The 13430-nt window shown below is 46.6% G+C and overlaps 1 protein-coding gene across 1 annotated transcript in view; it reads right to left on the bottom strand.

The window, feature by feature from the left end:
- Window positions 1-10229: 10229 nt before the first annotated feature.
- The window catches only part of SNX9 (sorting nexin 9), an 87413-nt gene continuing 84212 nt past the window's right edge, over window positions 10230-13430 (bottom strand). The window contains exon 18 of the mRNA XM_033100333.1: window positions 10230-11865. Coding sequence (XP_032956224.1) covers window positions 11818-11865 — 48 coding nt within the window. The 3' untranslated portion in view covers window positions 10230-11817. The remainder of the gene's footprint in view (window positions 11866-13430) is intronic.

Below are 13430 nucleotides of genomic sequence, written 5' to 3'. Positions count from 1 at the left end.
GTCCTCTGTACCCCCGAGGACCCAGTTATCGATTAATAAACCAGGCAGTAAGATTGAGACAGTGGTCCTGAGCCCCCTACCTTCTGCTGGTGACACGGCAGGTTCCTGTGACCACTCCTCGTGCCTCCTCTCCATCGCTCCGATCCACTGGTCGCTTTTCTTAGACTGTCGTCCAGTTCCCCCACTTCTGAAAATGTGGGGACCACGCTGGACATGTTCTCCAACAAGGCTGAGAGTCACACGGAGCATCGTGAAGGTGACGACACGCTGATTTTCTGGGTCCTTCCACTTCAGGGACCTTTGTGTTTTCCTTAAAAGAGATTCCTTAAGTGGACAACTAATTATGACCTAAATTTGATACCTTAGTAAGAGTTTTCATCTAAATACTTTCACGAAGTATTTGATACCTTAGTAAGAGTTTTCATCTAAATACTTTCACGAATTAGAAACTATCCTTTTGTCAGACCACATGCCTCTTTTTGGGGTTGAGAAAATCCTGATCACCATAAAAATGGCAAAGCAAATGAACTCATCAGCAAATCATGTATTTATTGAATCTCTGTGTGTACTTGACTGGCTGGCTTTCAAAGACTTCTAGTCCTAATTTTCAAATATAACTTTTTAGTTTTTCAAAGTTCTTTTTTATATATGGTATTTCACTAGAGAGTAACAGTACTATGGATATTGAAGGCAAGAAACCAGTGTCATCAGCTCATTAATTAACTCATTCATTCATTCTTTCCCCCAGACTGCAACCCTCCATGAATTTGTTTAGTGACCTTCTTCTCCCTTCACTCTGAGTCCTTAAAGTTGCTGGAGAAATTGCAAAGCCCTGCACACTGGTGTCATTTTTCCAAACAATATTTATTTAATATTATCAGATATTCAGTTAGTGTCCCCATTTCCAATTGTCTCATAAATATTATAAGTTGCTTTCCCACCGTTTGTGTGAATCACACAGGTAATGCTTACGTAATGTGACTGATGAGTCTTTTAAACCCCTTTTAGCAGATCTGTTTCCTTCCCATTTTTTTTCTCTTGCAATTTGCTTGTTGGAAAAACCAGGCTGCATGTCCCGCAGTCCTCTGCAGACTGGACTTGGTGCGTGTGTCCCTGTGGTGTCGCTTAGCGTGTTCGTTTGCCCTTTGGATTATCTGTTGCTCAGTGGCTGGATATAGAAGCTGAACCAGATTCCGTCTTGTGGGTGGAGGTGTGTTCTTCCCATCAGGAAAGCTTGTCTGATGGCTCCTCTTTGTGATGTAGCAGCCATTGATTGTCAATGCTGTGACCTTCCCCCAAAGTTACATTCTATTCTATCATTCCTTCTTCATGTGTAGCTAAAATTCTTCTGAAACAGAAAATTCCCACCTACTATTTGTTTACCCAATGGCAACACAAACAAAACAAGTAGAATACGATTCTTTTCCTTTATTTACTAATGTTCAAAATGATGAGTTATTTTGTACTCAATGAACTGGTCCATTAATATCCTCCAATGGTGACCAATTAGTTTCTTTTTTTTGTTTTCATTCTGAATCCATATTGAACGTGTTTGATGTGTTCCAGTCCATTACTGTTTTAGCCTCACTGATGCTCAAATTGTTCCTTCTTCAGCCAATGGGAACCTCTTTGATCAGCTGCTGGTCCCCTTGACACGATCCCAGGAGTCTTTGATCGGCTCCTGGCCTTCTCGTATGCCAGTATTGGGCTTGTCTTGTACATTTTCTGCTCCTAAGACCTGGAATTAGTCATTTCTGCAAGAAGCCCTGATTCTTTTTGGTGGAAAAAGGAATTTCAAGACCACAGCTGGGCTCTATGATGCCTGTGAATTTTAACCTCATCATCTCAGAGCTTAACTGCCTGTTAATCCAGGACAGTTGTCTGGTGAAACTCATTTTCTCTGAGACAATTATTTTAACCATCTGCTCCTTCATCACACATTCCACCCCCTCCACCCCGACGTCATACTTCCCTGAGACAGAAGCCCTCGTCTTCTGTCACCCAATCTACCACATCATCTTCCCGGCGGTGATGGTCCCTTCACATGTGCTGGGACCTGGCCCATCTTCCCTCCCCAAGGATTTTGTTCCTTCCCTTCTCCCCACTGTCCCACGTCACCCATCTCTCCCTCTCCTGGATCAGTCCCAGCAGGGTACAACATGCTCTAGTGTCCCTTCCCTCCACCCTCTCAACTGCGGCCCTTCTCAGAGATCATGAACTTAAAACGAAGCTGGTCTATAAGATTGTGGGCTTTGTCCAGCAGTGTTTAGCGCTGCTAGAAGCAAGCTGGAGCTGTCCATGCAGACCTGACTATCAACACTACGCCAAACACAGGGAAACCTCGCCCGGGCCCATCTCTCCTCCTGACTACTAAGACTGTTCCTCAGGCAGTAACTGTCCTCCTGCTTCCTCTCTCCGTTAGACAGCACGTGGGGTGAGTCATTTCCCCCCGTCACAGCTTCTGATGGCAGTTGGGTGGGCCCCCTTCCTGCCCCTGCTGTCCTCCCACTCTCCTGCCTCCATTCTCCCCTCATCCCTGAGTTCCAGGCATGTACCCCTCACGTGGACCCTCACGTGGTCCCGTGACTACTCTGAGCCCCAACTCAAGGCGCCATCGTCCACTGACTGCGTCCTTCTCAGCTTGCTTTCTTCACCTACACCTGACCCCGCAGAGGGATTTGACCACACTGTTTCCCCACCACATTCTTTTCCCTCTTTGAGCCCTTCGGGCATCTGTGCTTTCCTCTGTCGCCCGCAGTCAGACAGAACTGTGTAGGAATTCGGTGCAAGGACCCTGGAACTGGATGGGCTGGGGCTGAGTCCTGGGCCTGCCCTTTCCACGCTGGGCGACCTTGAGCAACTTAACTTCTTGGTGCCTCAGATTCCTCATGTCTTATATGGAGAAGATGTGAGAATGAAGTTCATTGCTCTTTGATCGATGTCACGTGGAGCAGTGCCTGGCCCGCAGTGGGCACCACGTGAGCGTTAGCCATCACTGCCTATGCCTCAGTCCCACTGGCTCTGAGGCCTGGGCTGTGTCTCTGGAGGTACCACTGGGCACCCAGCGCCTGGCATTCAATGAATCCTTGCTGAGTGGAGGAACGAAGATGCATGGACACCTGTGTGGAGCTGGCTGGGAAAGTGAGCCTCCTACGGACCCTGGGCAAACACAGCGCAGAAGACACCTGCCGCTGCCTCTCCGTCCCACAGTCTAGTCGACATCCTGATGCACAAGGTGACGCAACGAAACTCGAGCAGCTGCGTCTTCAGAAAAGGCTGGCTGCTGAGGTTAATGAGATTAATTCATGCACGCCGGCTCGGGGTTCTCGACTGTAGGCAGCTGAGCACCCAGGAAAACAGGGCTGCGCACCTGAGCGAGCTGACACGTGCTGTAAGGAGGAAAGCACGTTCCTTTCTGGTTCTCTGGTGTCACTCACTGCAGAAACAGCGGTGCCTCCTGGCCACCGTCCACCCACTTTTCTAGTCTCTCCACGTAAGATGGACAAGTGAGAAACAGGATGGGAACGAAGCCACGCCTTTCACAGCCAGCGGCTGATAATCACTGTTGTTCTTTTAGCATTGGGCTTAATGTTGCCTTAGAAACAGTTACAAATTATTTTCGTTTTTTCCATACTTGAGTTTTCTCCTCTGCAGGTGAGCCTGGTGAAGTGGAAAGGACAGGAATGGCTTCTGACTTGCTCAGAATACGAAAGCCCTGACAGGACTTACTATTGATACCAGGTCTCCGAACGTCTCTCTCAGTGTCTTTTCTGCGGGCCACGCTGCCTCTGATTTCACATTTTATGTATTTGAGAGAACTGGTTTTTGCACTGTGTTGCTGATGAATTCGGCAGGCTAACATGGTTTTCCTCATGTGCTGACTAAGGCACAGATCACTGGAATTTCCAGCACCGCTCTAGAAACAGAAGACCAACTTGTCACTGTACCCACGGACATATTTCTACAGGGAGTATGAAAGAAAAAGGTAGAGTGTAATAAAAAGCTGACAGCAGCTGAAAAAATATTACAGCATTTTTGCAGATCAAGCTGTATGTCTGTTTAAACCTCAAAACTGAACATAAATCCATGTAAGACGCACCAAAAACGATAACTAAAAGAGGACTAGCCAGAGATTATGAGCACAATAAAAATCAAAAGGGAAGTGTTACCCCAGGTCACTTGGCTCATATCCATCTTAGGAGCCTTCACTTTTATAGCTTCCTGAAGAATCCCTTGTTAAAAGAGGTGCTCTGTTTGATTCTCAATGAGGACATGGCTTTTGTACTATGAAAGTGTCTTACAGTTTGTGTCTTTAAACATACTATACATTGAAAACCTGTGGTGACGCCACGCCTGGCTCCAGCTAAGCCTCCTTGAGCGAGCCGAGTGTCTTCAGTTACAGAGCTGTTTTCAAGCTTGAATTCCTTCCTGCCTCCAAGGCCCAGCAGACCACCGGTGCCTGCACATATTTATTTAGACAATAATATTGACTAGACAGCCAGATTTTTCTCACTCTCTTTACATCCGGAAGGCTTGCTCATAATTAGTTAAATAAGCTTTCTCTGCCTCTCAGTGCCAAGGCTCTTTAGGAAGTAGTGAGGACATATCCACAATTGTCTCTACCCTCTCTTTTCATTCTCTCTGCCACAGCTTTTCCCATTCTTTCCAAAACATTTCACACAAAATGTGAAACTTCACACCGAGCTGCACAGGGAGGTCAGCTCTGACGGGGAACAGCTCTGCAGAGGAAGGACTTGCTCACCTTTCTCAAGTCTCAGCCCCTTCCCCTTTCTCCCTCCTTTGGCCAAAGGGTGAGAGTACATCTTTGCCCCGTGTCACTTGCCACAGCTGTTCTGAGCACAAAGAGCATCCCGGGTGCTTTTCATAGTGACAGCACAGATTAAAACACTGTGTCTCGCTCAGACAGCTGACCTGGGTCATCAGCTGGAAGCTTTGAGCACTAACTGGAAACGAACCTCCCATCCACTTGTGAAATTATTCCTCCCTCCCTTGTCAGGACATGCCTTCAGTTCATGTGTTATAAAAAGAAAGAGGAGAAGCAATTACAAGAAAAAGAACAGGATGCGGTTGACAAAACATGAGATGGGTGGTTAGGTGAGCAAACTGATTGTGTCTTTCCAGTGACCTTAACAAGTCACCCATACCTTTCAGAATCTGATGACAAACCGTGACCGTTTCCTCAGAGAAACATGGAGAATGAGCACATAGATCATTTACCTGTAATCACATGTGATTCACTGATACACACACTGCAGTCCTATGTGGACCATAGGCCAACAATTCCTACTTACGAAGCAAGTTAGAAGAAGCTGGTAACACAGTACCTCTTAGGGTGGTTGGGAAATAAGTCTTAGTGACAAGGACGTTTCCAAGCACATCAGGAACCGCAGAGCGGACATGACGCAGAAGAGGAGGAGGATGGACTGAGGGCTCCTCCAAGGAAAGCTGTAGTCTACTGGATGGATTGTCCTCTTGCAGAAATATACCCATCTATGCTAAGACGTGTTCCCTTCCATTTCACGTGTGGCACGGGAGGAAGTAGTCCTTCTGCACTGCAGTGGATCGATCCACCTGGAAGTGATTTAAACACATCAACAAAAGAGTTCAATCTCACAAAAATGGTTTGCTTTGGTAAATTTTTGTTTTGTTTTGCTTCCTCCTGTGGGTTGACAGTTTTCCAAATGGTCCATTTTCAAATATTCCGCTTCACTAAGGTAACATATTGTTAGACACCTGTCTGGGGTCAGGTTGAACGCGTCCTCTGGCTCAGTCATGAAAGAGGGACTACGGCAGTCAGGACAGGCTGGTGCCACCCAGGTCTGAGCGGCTCAGCGTGGCAGGAATTTATTTCTTGCTTGTACAAAGTCCGCTGTGGCTCCAGCAGCTCTCCAGGCCATCTGTCACCGATGTGTTGGCTCAGTGTTCTAAGCTGCTCGAACCCTTCAGCCCCTTTATGTCACTCCTTACTCCACTGTCACTGTGGGAGGTGGGCTGGAGATGCGAGCACCAAACCACGTGCTTCCCCCCCTGGAAGTGTAGACGTTGCTCCCAACCACATTTCTTTGGCCAAGGAAGGTCACAGAGGAATGCCTAGTTTTATGGAGATGGGGAAGCACGTTCTGATGGTGGGCCAAGAGAACCAACTGATGAAAGAAGTTGTAATATCTGACGCAGCGATCACTGGAACATGCTTGAAAATTAAAATAAATTCTGAGGAATATGTGCGCCAAGATGTTCTGTGGATGGGAAAACTCCCCCCACCTTAGATTTAAAAAATGATAGGCTTTCCATTTCCAGCCATGATAATAGAGACCAGTTTACCCTCCTTAAATAAAGAGGAAAATAGGATATATGAAAATGGTTTCAGACATTAGACAACAGGCAGTGCAGGACTTTGATCACTGAGAGAAGAGAGACAAGGTGAGCCCCATGACAGCCCCCAATTACTGCCTGAGTGCAGATTCTAGGCCTAGAAATGGGGGGGAGGTACAAATAGAGTTTCATGGTTTCATTGAGTTGAGACTGAGATCAGTGTTCAGAGAGACCAAGGTGGCTAGGATTTGAAGGGCAGAGTACGGAGAAAGAGGCGATGACTGGAGAGAGAAAAGAGAGGGAAGAGAGGAGAGAAAGTTAGCTGGTTCTGGATCTCTTCAGGCCAGTCCCCTAGAAAGACAAGATTTTGGCTGAATATTGTTCCGTGCATTCACATGAGGAAACTATGTGAGGATAGTGACACATGCACCGGAAACCAATAGGCCAAACAATTCCTGGAACTCACACAGGACTGGAAATCGGTCATATTCTCACCGGCCAGGGCATAAAGACATCATCATACAGACATCCGGCAGCATCTTCAGGGAGGGATCAGCAGGAGGCTCAAGCTGGTCCTCCATAACCCATTCTTCTCTCCGTAGTCAGAGGCAGCCATGAACAATGCAAATCTAAGCATCGCTCTGGTTATTCCAAGACAAAAGCGGGATTCTCAACCTGGAACCCAAGTCACATGCTGTTGTGGCTCCCGCCACACAGCCTTTTCAGTTGTTGGTATCCAGCCTGCTCTCCCAGCCTTCCGGCCTTCCTGCTTGCGGTCCCTTCAGCTGACTGTGGTTCTTGTGGCTAAGGCATGGCGTCTCCTCACGATCCAGATGGATCAATAATCCTAGTAGCCAATGTGTATTAAATGAAGGAGTGAACTGGGTTTAGCCTGAGAGTGTTTCCTTATCTGTATGGGAAGGAACCAGTGAGTGAGGGAACATGGACAGAACATCCTACCTGTGGTTTTCGGTACACGGCCATTCCTCATCTTCCCATCATTAACCACTCTCACCTCTTCACCCGAGAATTATTTCTATCTGGTGGCTAAGACACAACATAGAAAACCACTTCTAGGATCTGACGGCCCAACATCTACAGGTGCTGATCAGAAACAGAATCAATGTAAACAATAATCTGAGTTAGGCCAAGCAGGAGTGAGAAGTGGGTGAGCGTGCCCCTCACCTCAGAAGAGGGTGTGGAGTGGGCACCGGCCGTCTTCCGTCTGAGGAGACCCTGCCTCACATTTGAACAAGGCCCCGGGCCCCACTCTAGGTCTGTCACATGCTTCAGGTTAACTTTCCAAAGTGCGTCATATGACATGGGGCTGAATGTTCAAATAATAGGCTCAGAGTCGCTTAGCCGATTTGGAACTGTCTGTGCTGTTGAGAAGCAAGCGGGAAGTCTGAAGAACTTGCTCACCGAAATGCTGGCAGTAACTTTTTAAGACCTCACAGAAGGCTGTTAGTCCCTGTAGCCCAGCTAATGCCTACTTTGGGAAGGAGAAAGGTTATAGACCTCCGTCATTCCAGAGCTCATTACTTTGTAAAGGGTCCCAGTTTGTCAAGGTAAAGGAGATCCAGGAATACTGATGCTTGAATTTATAAGGTGCTTGGGAGGCCTGGAACGGAGGGGTGCCACTCCTGGACTTCAATTTCCCCATTTGTGAAGTGACAATGATTATTACAGAAGAGAGGTGGCGGTCGCACCTCACCTCACTTATTGCCGAGGGGCCCAATCGTGCCTGCTGGTCACTTTGAGATCAAGGGTGTATAGGAAAGAGGGTGCTCCCATTTGCCCTGGATCGCACGTGCTCTTCAGTTCGCTTTCATCTCCTGCCAGGTGAGATGGGCCTGGGGTACCGGTGTAACCTGGGGGCCAGGTCCTACTTTTGAAATGGCAGTGGTGACAAACGATGAAAGCAGAAAGTTTTGGGACACACCCTGCTCTGCCCTTAAACTCACTGGGACTGTTCCATAGGGGTCACGCGGGAGGCAGTCCCAGGGCGGGCTGTCCTAAAGGGGCCGCCCCGACTAAAGCCAGGGGTCCAGGGGCCTGAGTCCCAGCCCTGCTCTCTGTTCCTGGGAAGGGCTTGAGGACACATCTGTTTTTTTTTTTTTTTATTAATTTATTTTAATTTATTGGGGTGACAATTGTTAGTAAAATTACATAGATTTCAGGTGTGCAATTCTGTATCACATCATCCATAAATCACACTGTGTGTTCACCACCCAGAGTCAGCTTCCCTTCCATCACCATACATTTGATCCCCCTCACCCTCATCCCCCACCCCCCAACCCCCTTACGCTCTGGTAACCACCAAATTACGTTCCCCAGATTAATTTTCAAACCCCGTGGCCATCCTGTGGTCACCGTCTGGCACTCTGGATGAGGGTACTGAGGTCTGGAGAGCATACGTGACTTGTTCAAGGTGACAAACTTGCACTCAGAAGCCAGGGCTCCAACTCTCAATTCAGATTGCTTTACACGACCAAGGGTTTCTTCACTGGAGTAAGGTCCTCAAACTTCTGATGAGTCCCACGTCACGGGCTGAACCGAATGGCACAGCTGAGGTCTGTATGTGGAGAGGTAATCAGTGCCCAGCTCAGTCGGTACTACTGAACGTCCAGTGAACAGATGATTCGGGAAACTAAATTGTTCTAATAGTGCAAATGGTTTTTGAATTATAATACTAGTTCATTTTGTTAAAACGTAATTTTAGAAAAAATATCACTCATAGTCACACCCCCAGAGAACCTTCACAGCTCGGATCCTACTTCCTGTTTCAAGTGTTGCATTTTGGCCAGAGTCTCTCCTGTCGTCCACTATTCCCCATCTTCTGTCCAAATACTTAGCCACTATTTCTAAATTGTCAAGATCTGTAAAAATTGTACATTAGTCCCCAATTTTAGCTCTTCTGTGATACCTAACAGTCGATACAATTAAAAATCAGAACATCAACATATCAAAGAACCACGTGTTTGAACCCGGAGAGAATGAAATATATACTAGGTCATTAAAATTTTGCCACTTGAAAGAGAAACTTCCAAGTACCAACATCCAATGGATATCCGATGGCTAATTTTTTACTTTTTTTCAAATTCCCTTTACTTTTCCTGGCTCACAGTCAGCTGTCATTGCTTTGGGTATCCCATGCTCGTGTCATCTCCTCTGAGATTTTTCGTTTTCCTGGCCCCTTCCTTATACCAATGAAAGCAGAATAAATGGGAGATGGACATGGAATGTGATGGGCAATTTTATGTGTCAGCTTGACAGGGTGCCCAGGGGTTTGATGTGGGTCCCAGAACCAGCGGAGGCTCTGCAGCTGCCGGGGCTGCCGTGCCAGCTGCTCCACTGCTGGGGCCACATGATCCGCAGACCCCTGTGCCCAAAGTGGCAGTGACAGATCGGGACGCTGTGTGGAGCCTCTGCAGGCCCCAGGGGTGCATCTGAGAGCAGGCCTTCAGGCCCCGGGGGCACAGCCCTGCCACCCTCTGCAGTAACCACCCTCCGTGGAGGAACAGCTCTTGGCTGCTCCTGGGCCTCAGTGGAGACTGAACACTTAACCGTGGGCCACCCCATGACCGTGCGACCTGAGCACCCACCGTGAACTGGGTGTTACCTGACGCATCGGGCCCTGCAGGGGGGCGGGCACAGCAGCACTCACTCCACCACCGGAGGGAAGTGGCACACGTGTGACCTGGCCTGAGGCTCAGAAGGTCACAGGGAGACGTGGCCCCAATGTCCATGGTCCCCACTCCGACTACACTATCTTGTCTCCCTGCCTGCACCTATGGCACCACGGGGACTATTTTCAGCAACTGGCAACAAGAAGCAATTATCAAAAAAAAGAAGAAAATGAAGAAGAAGAAAAAAATCACACAAACACCAAAAAGTGTTTTTAAAAAGTGCTTTGAGAATTTACTGTACATTTTTAAAACAATTTATATGTTGGCTTCTACATGCTCTTACATTTGTGTAAAACATTTATACATATTCTTTACAATTTGTACATATATTAAATGGCTGTATCATAAACACTGTTCTATGAGATTTTATAAAAGAAAAATCAAGTAGGGAAAATTCCTTATAAAACATTAACAAAAACCCGTGATACTAAAGAACAACAAGTTCTTATATTCATGTTCATCTGATTTCCTCTTCTACTTATTTTTTGGTTTCACTTTATTTGTGCTGGCCCAAACTTTCCATTTTCTGTAATATAATTATCAGGTCAGATAAATGAAAGCAGTGAAGACAATAATTAGTAAGGCAACTGTGGGAGACGGAAATACACGTCTGCAGGAGTAAGACAGTGTCTGAGTGTTCCGATTTAAAGCTGATGGTCTACAGATTCTGCTGTGTGTTATGCCATTAACTTTAGAACTAGTGACCTGGAAAGTTCTGCCTGAAGTTTCGGTTAGTCAGGAAGAACATCACTGTAGTTTTTCTTAAACATGACAGCTCTGGGGTTACTGCACGTTATTCCGACGGCCACCCTGGTCAGTCCCTAAGCTTTTCCATTTGGTGGGGATGGGAGGGGTTTATGAAACTGTTTTTCCCCCTTTCAGACAATACCAACTGGCCCACGCGTCTACAACCCAAATCAAGAGGCAAATCGCTCTCTCCCTGGCAGTTCTCATTACGTCTGCCTGGGCAGCTGCGGACTAAAAACAGGTGAGAAGCTTTGCAGGGGCGAGTCTGTCCTTCCTGAGCGCAGGGGTGAGCACAATCAGAGCTTCTGAAAAACATCCTCACCCTCATTCGTTTTGGCATCAAGCTTGCCATACTTAGGAAGGAAGTGCGAGGAGAGAACGCACTCCTCACGGAAGACACCACCAGACACTCCCAGGTAGGGGCCTGGGCACCTGATCACCAGGTATGCCAAGCCGTGTCCTCTGAGGGACAGTGAAGCCCACTGACACGCAAAGGAGGGTGCCGGCAGCCCCAGGAGCCCGTTGGCTTCCTCTCCTGAAAAAGTAAGCACTTGAGTCATAAATACGTCGGTAAAAGGCATGTAGATTTCCCAAAATAGACAGGAATCCCAAAGGATTGAAAATTATAAAAATATACAAACATATATATGTTTTTATTCTGGCATATTTCATATTTTTAAGAAAGCAATTAGTAATTACCTGACATTGGGTAAGAATTGGAAAACTGTGGGTGACTTATAAATTACAATTTTATGTAAAACATCAGTGGGACTAACGTCTAATTTTCCACTCAAAATTCTGATCAAGTACATCCCCAAAATAGAGATAATTTCCATTGGTTTAAATAATGGATGTAGAAATGATAAAAAGACTACATCACTGATGCATTTGGGCTGGTAAAGCAAACAGTTTTTTGCAACTCTTCCTTTTTGGTTTTCATCCTTTCTTTCCTTTTTATTTTTTTTGGAGGATGGGGAAAAAAAAATTAAATTGCATTGTCCCAAGTCAGAAAGAAGCACTTCGGAGTTTCTTCATGTTCCATTCTGTTCTACATAGCCGGGAAGCGGCTGAGGGCCTGCCTCAGCTTTTCTGCAATCTGGTGAAGAAAACCAAAAAAAAAAAATCTGAGATTACACTCCCATTAGGACTTCATAGTGTTCTATTATTTCCATTTCTTATGAGTTAAACATTGTAACAAGTTCAATACATGGGTCTATGTAGCGAGTCTCTTCCGGCACCAGGCCAGCTTCCAGGCCAAGGCCTGCTGAAACCCCCACGGCGGTGCCCCAGCTCGCAGGAAGCCCCTGCACCTTCCCACAGCACAGCCCCAGCTTCTCTGTGGAGCAGCATTTCCAGACTGTTCGCTTTTCCTGCAGTGAGGCAGGAGGGTCGGTCTTCGTGATTGCTGGATTCCTGCCTTCTCGGACCCCCACGGGCTCCTGAGACCTTTCCTGTCACGCCCGCTGCACTACAGCGGGCAGGCAGTACGCACCTTCCTCAGAAAGCCCCCACTGCAGGTATGATGACGTGCCTATGTCTCCCTGAGGACGCAGATACCTTAGTCATCCTTGCACCCTAGGCATTTGGAGTAAGTGCTTAGGATACAATACCTGTTTGCTCCATGAAAAAATACGCAAATTTTAATAATTTAGGGGTTACTTTCTCATAAAACTTACGTTAGGTCTAACAAAGATAGTGATTACATATATACAGAGAGTGCCAAAAATATGTATACACATTTTAGGAAAGGAAAACTGTATTAAAATTGTTCATACTCAATATATACCAGTAACAAAAGATGAATACAAGTCGTTTGACTTCTGCAATTACAAGAGGGGTTCAAAGTGGTTCCCATCAGCGTCCAGACACTTCTGATTACGGCAAACTACTGCTTGAGCATAGATCACATCTCTTAAAATGGGTATAATTCTTTTGGCACCCCCGGTAGCTTCCCATTTTGAATTACAATGTCATTAATAATTAAATCTCACTTGGGCTTGAGAATTACTTAACAATCAACATTATCAGAATTTCAAGACTTGCCCTCCAGTCACTTTCTCCCACAGAACACATGTATCTGCTGTTCTAACACATGCGAAAGGCAACCACGCAATGGCACCAAGGAATCAAAAATGTGCAGCAGAGAGCACAGGAACCGTCTGTGAGGGACAACATGGCTTCCCAGGCTTCCTTCTGTGGACTGGTCTCCAAAACCAACTGCTTCCAACACACCACTGACAATACGCATAAGCACACAAGTCACAGCTCCCTTTCCAGAAGCTGCTCGGAGACGGACACTCCCGGCGTGTCCAGTCCAGAGATGACACATGCATGGACATGAGTCTGGGGCTTGCCTGTATCACCCTAAACATACATGAGACGATGCCGAGGGAACAGTGGAGAACTCAGCAAGAAACATGGCAGCCGACACACGGTCCATTCTAAAGTGACAGAACCTGTCTTCAGAGCTGTGCCAGGTCCGTTTTCTGTACACTCTGGTGCACAATGAAATTACTGTGCAGAGGTACAAAAGTTTACATTTTCATTCCTGTTTTTTGAATGACAATATTTAAGGTTTCACTCTTTCATTTTCTTTCTGCAGTTGCTCTGGTACACTGTGAAACCTTATTCACAAACAAAGGCCGCCTGTGGTGTCCTGTG

Source organism: Rhinolophus ferrumequinum, chromosome 3 (assembly GCF_004115265.2).
Source record: "Rhinolophus ferrumequinum isolate MPI-CBG mRhiFer1 chromosome 3, mRhiFer1_v1.p, whole genome shotgun sequence".
Taxonomy (NCBI): domain Eukaryota; kingdom Metazoa; phylum Chordata; class Mammalia; order Chiroptera; family Rhinolophidae; genus Rhinolophus; species Rhinolophus ferrumequinum.
Note: the sequence above shows the minus strand (reverse complement) of the source record. Positions and strands in the feature narration are given on the sequence as shown.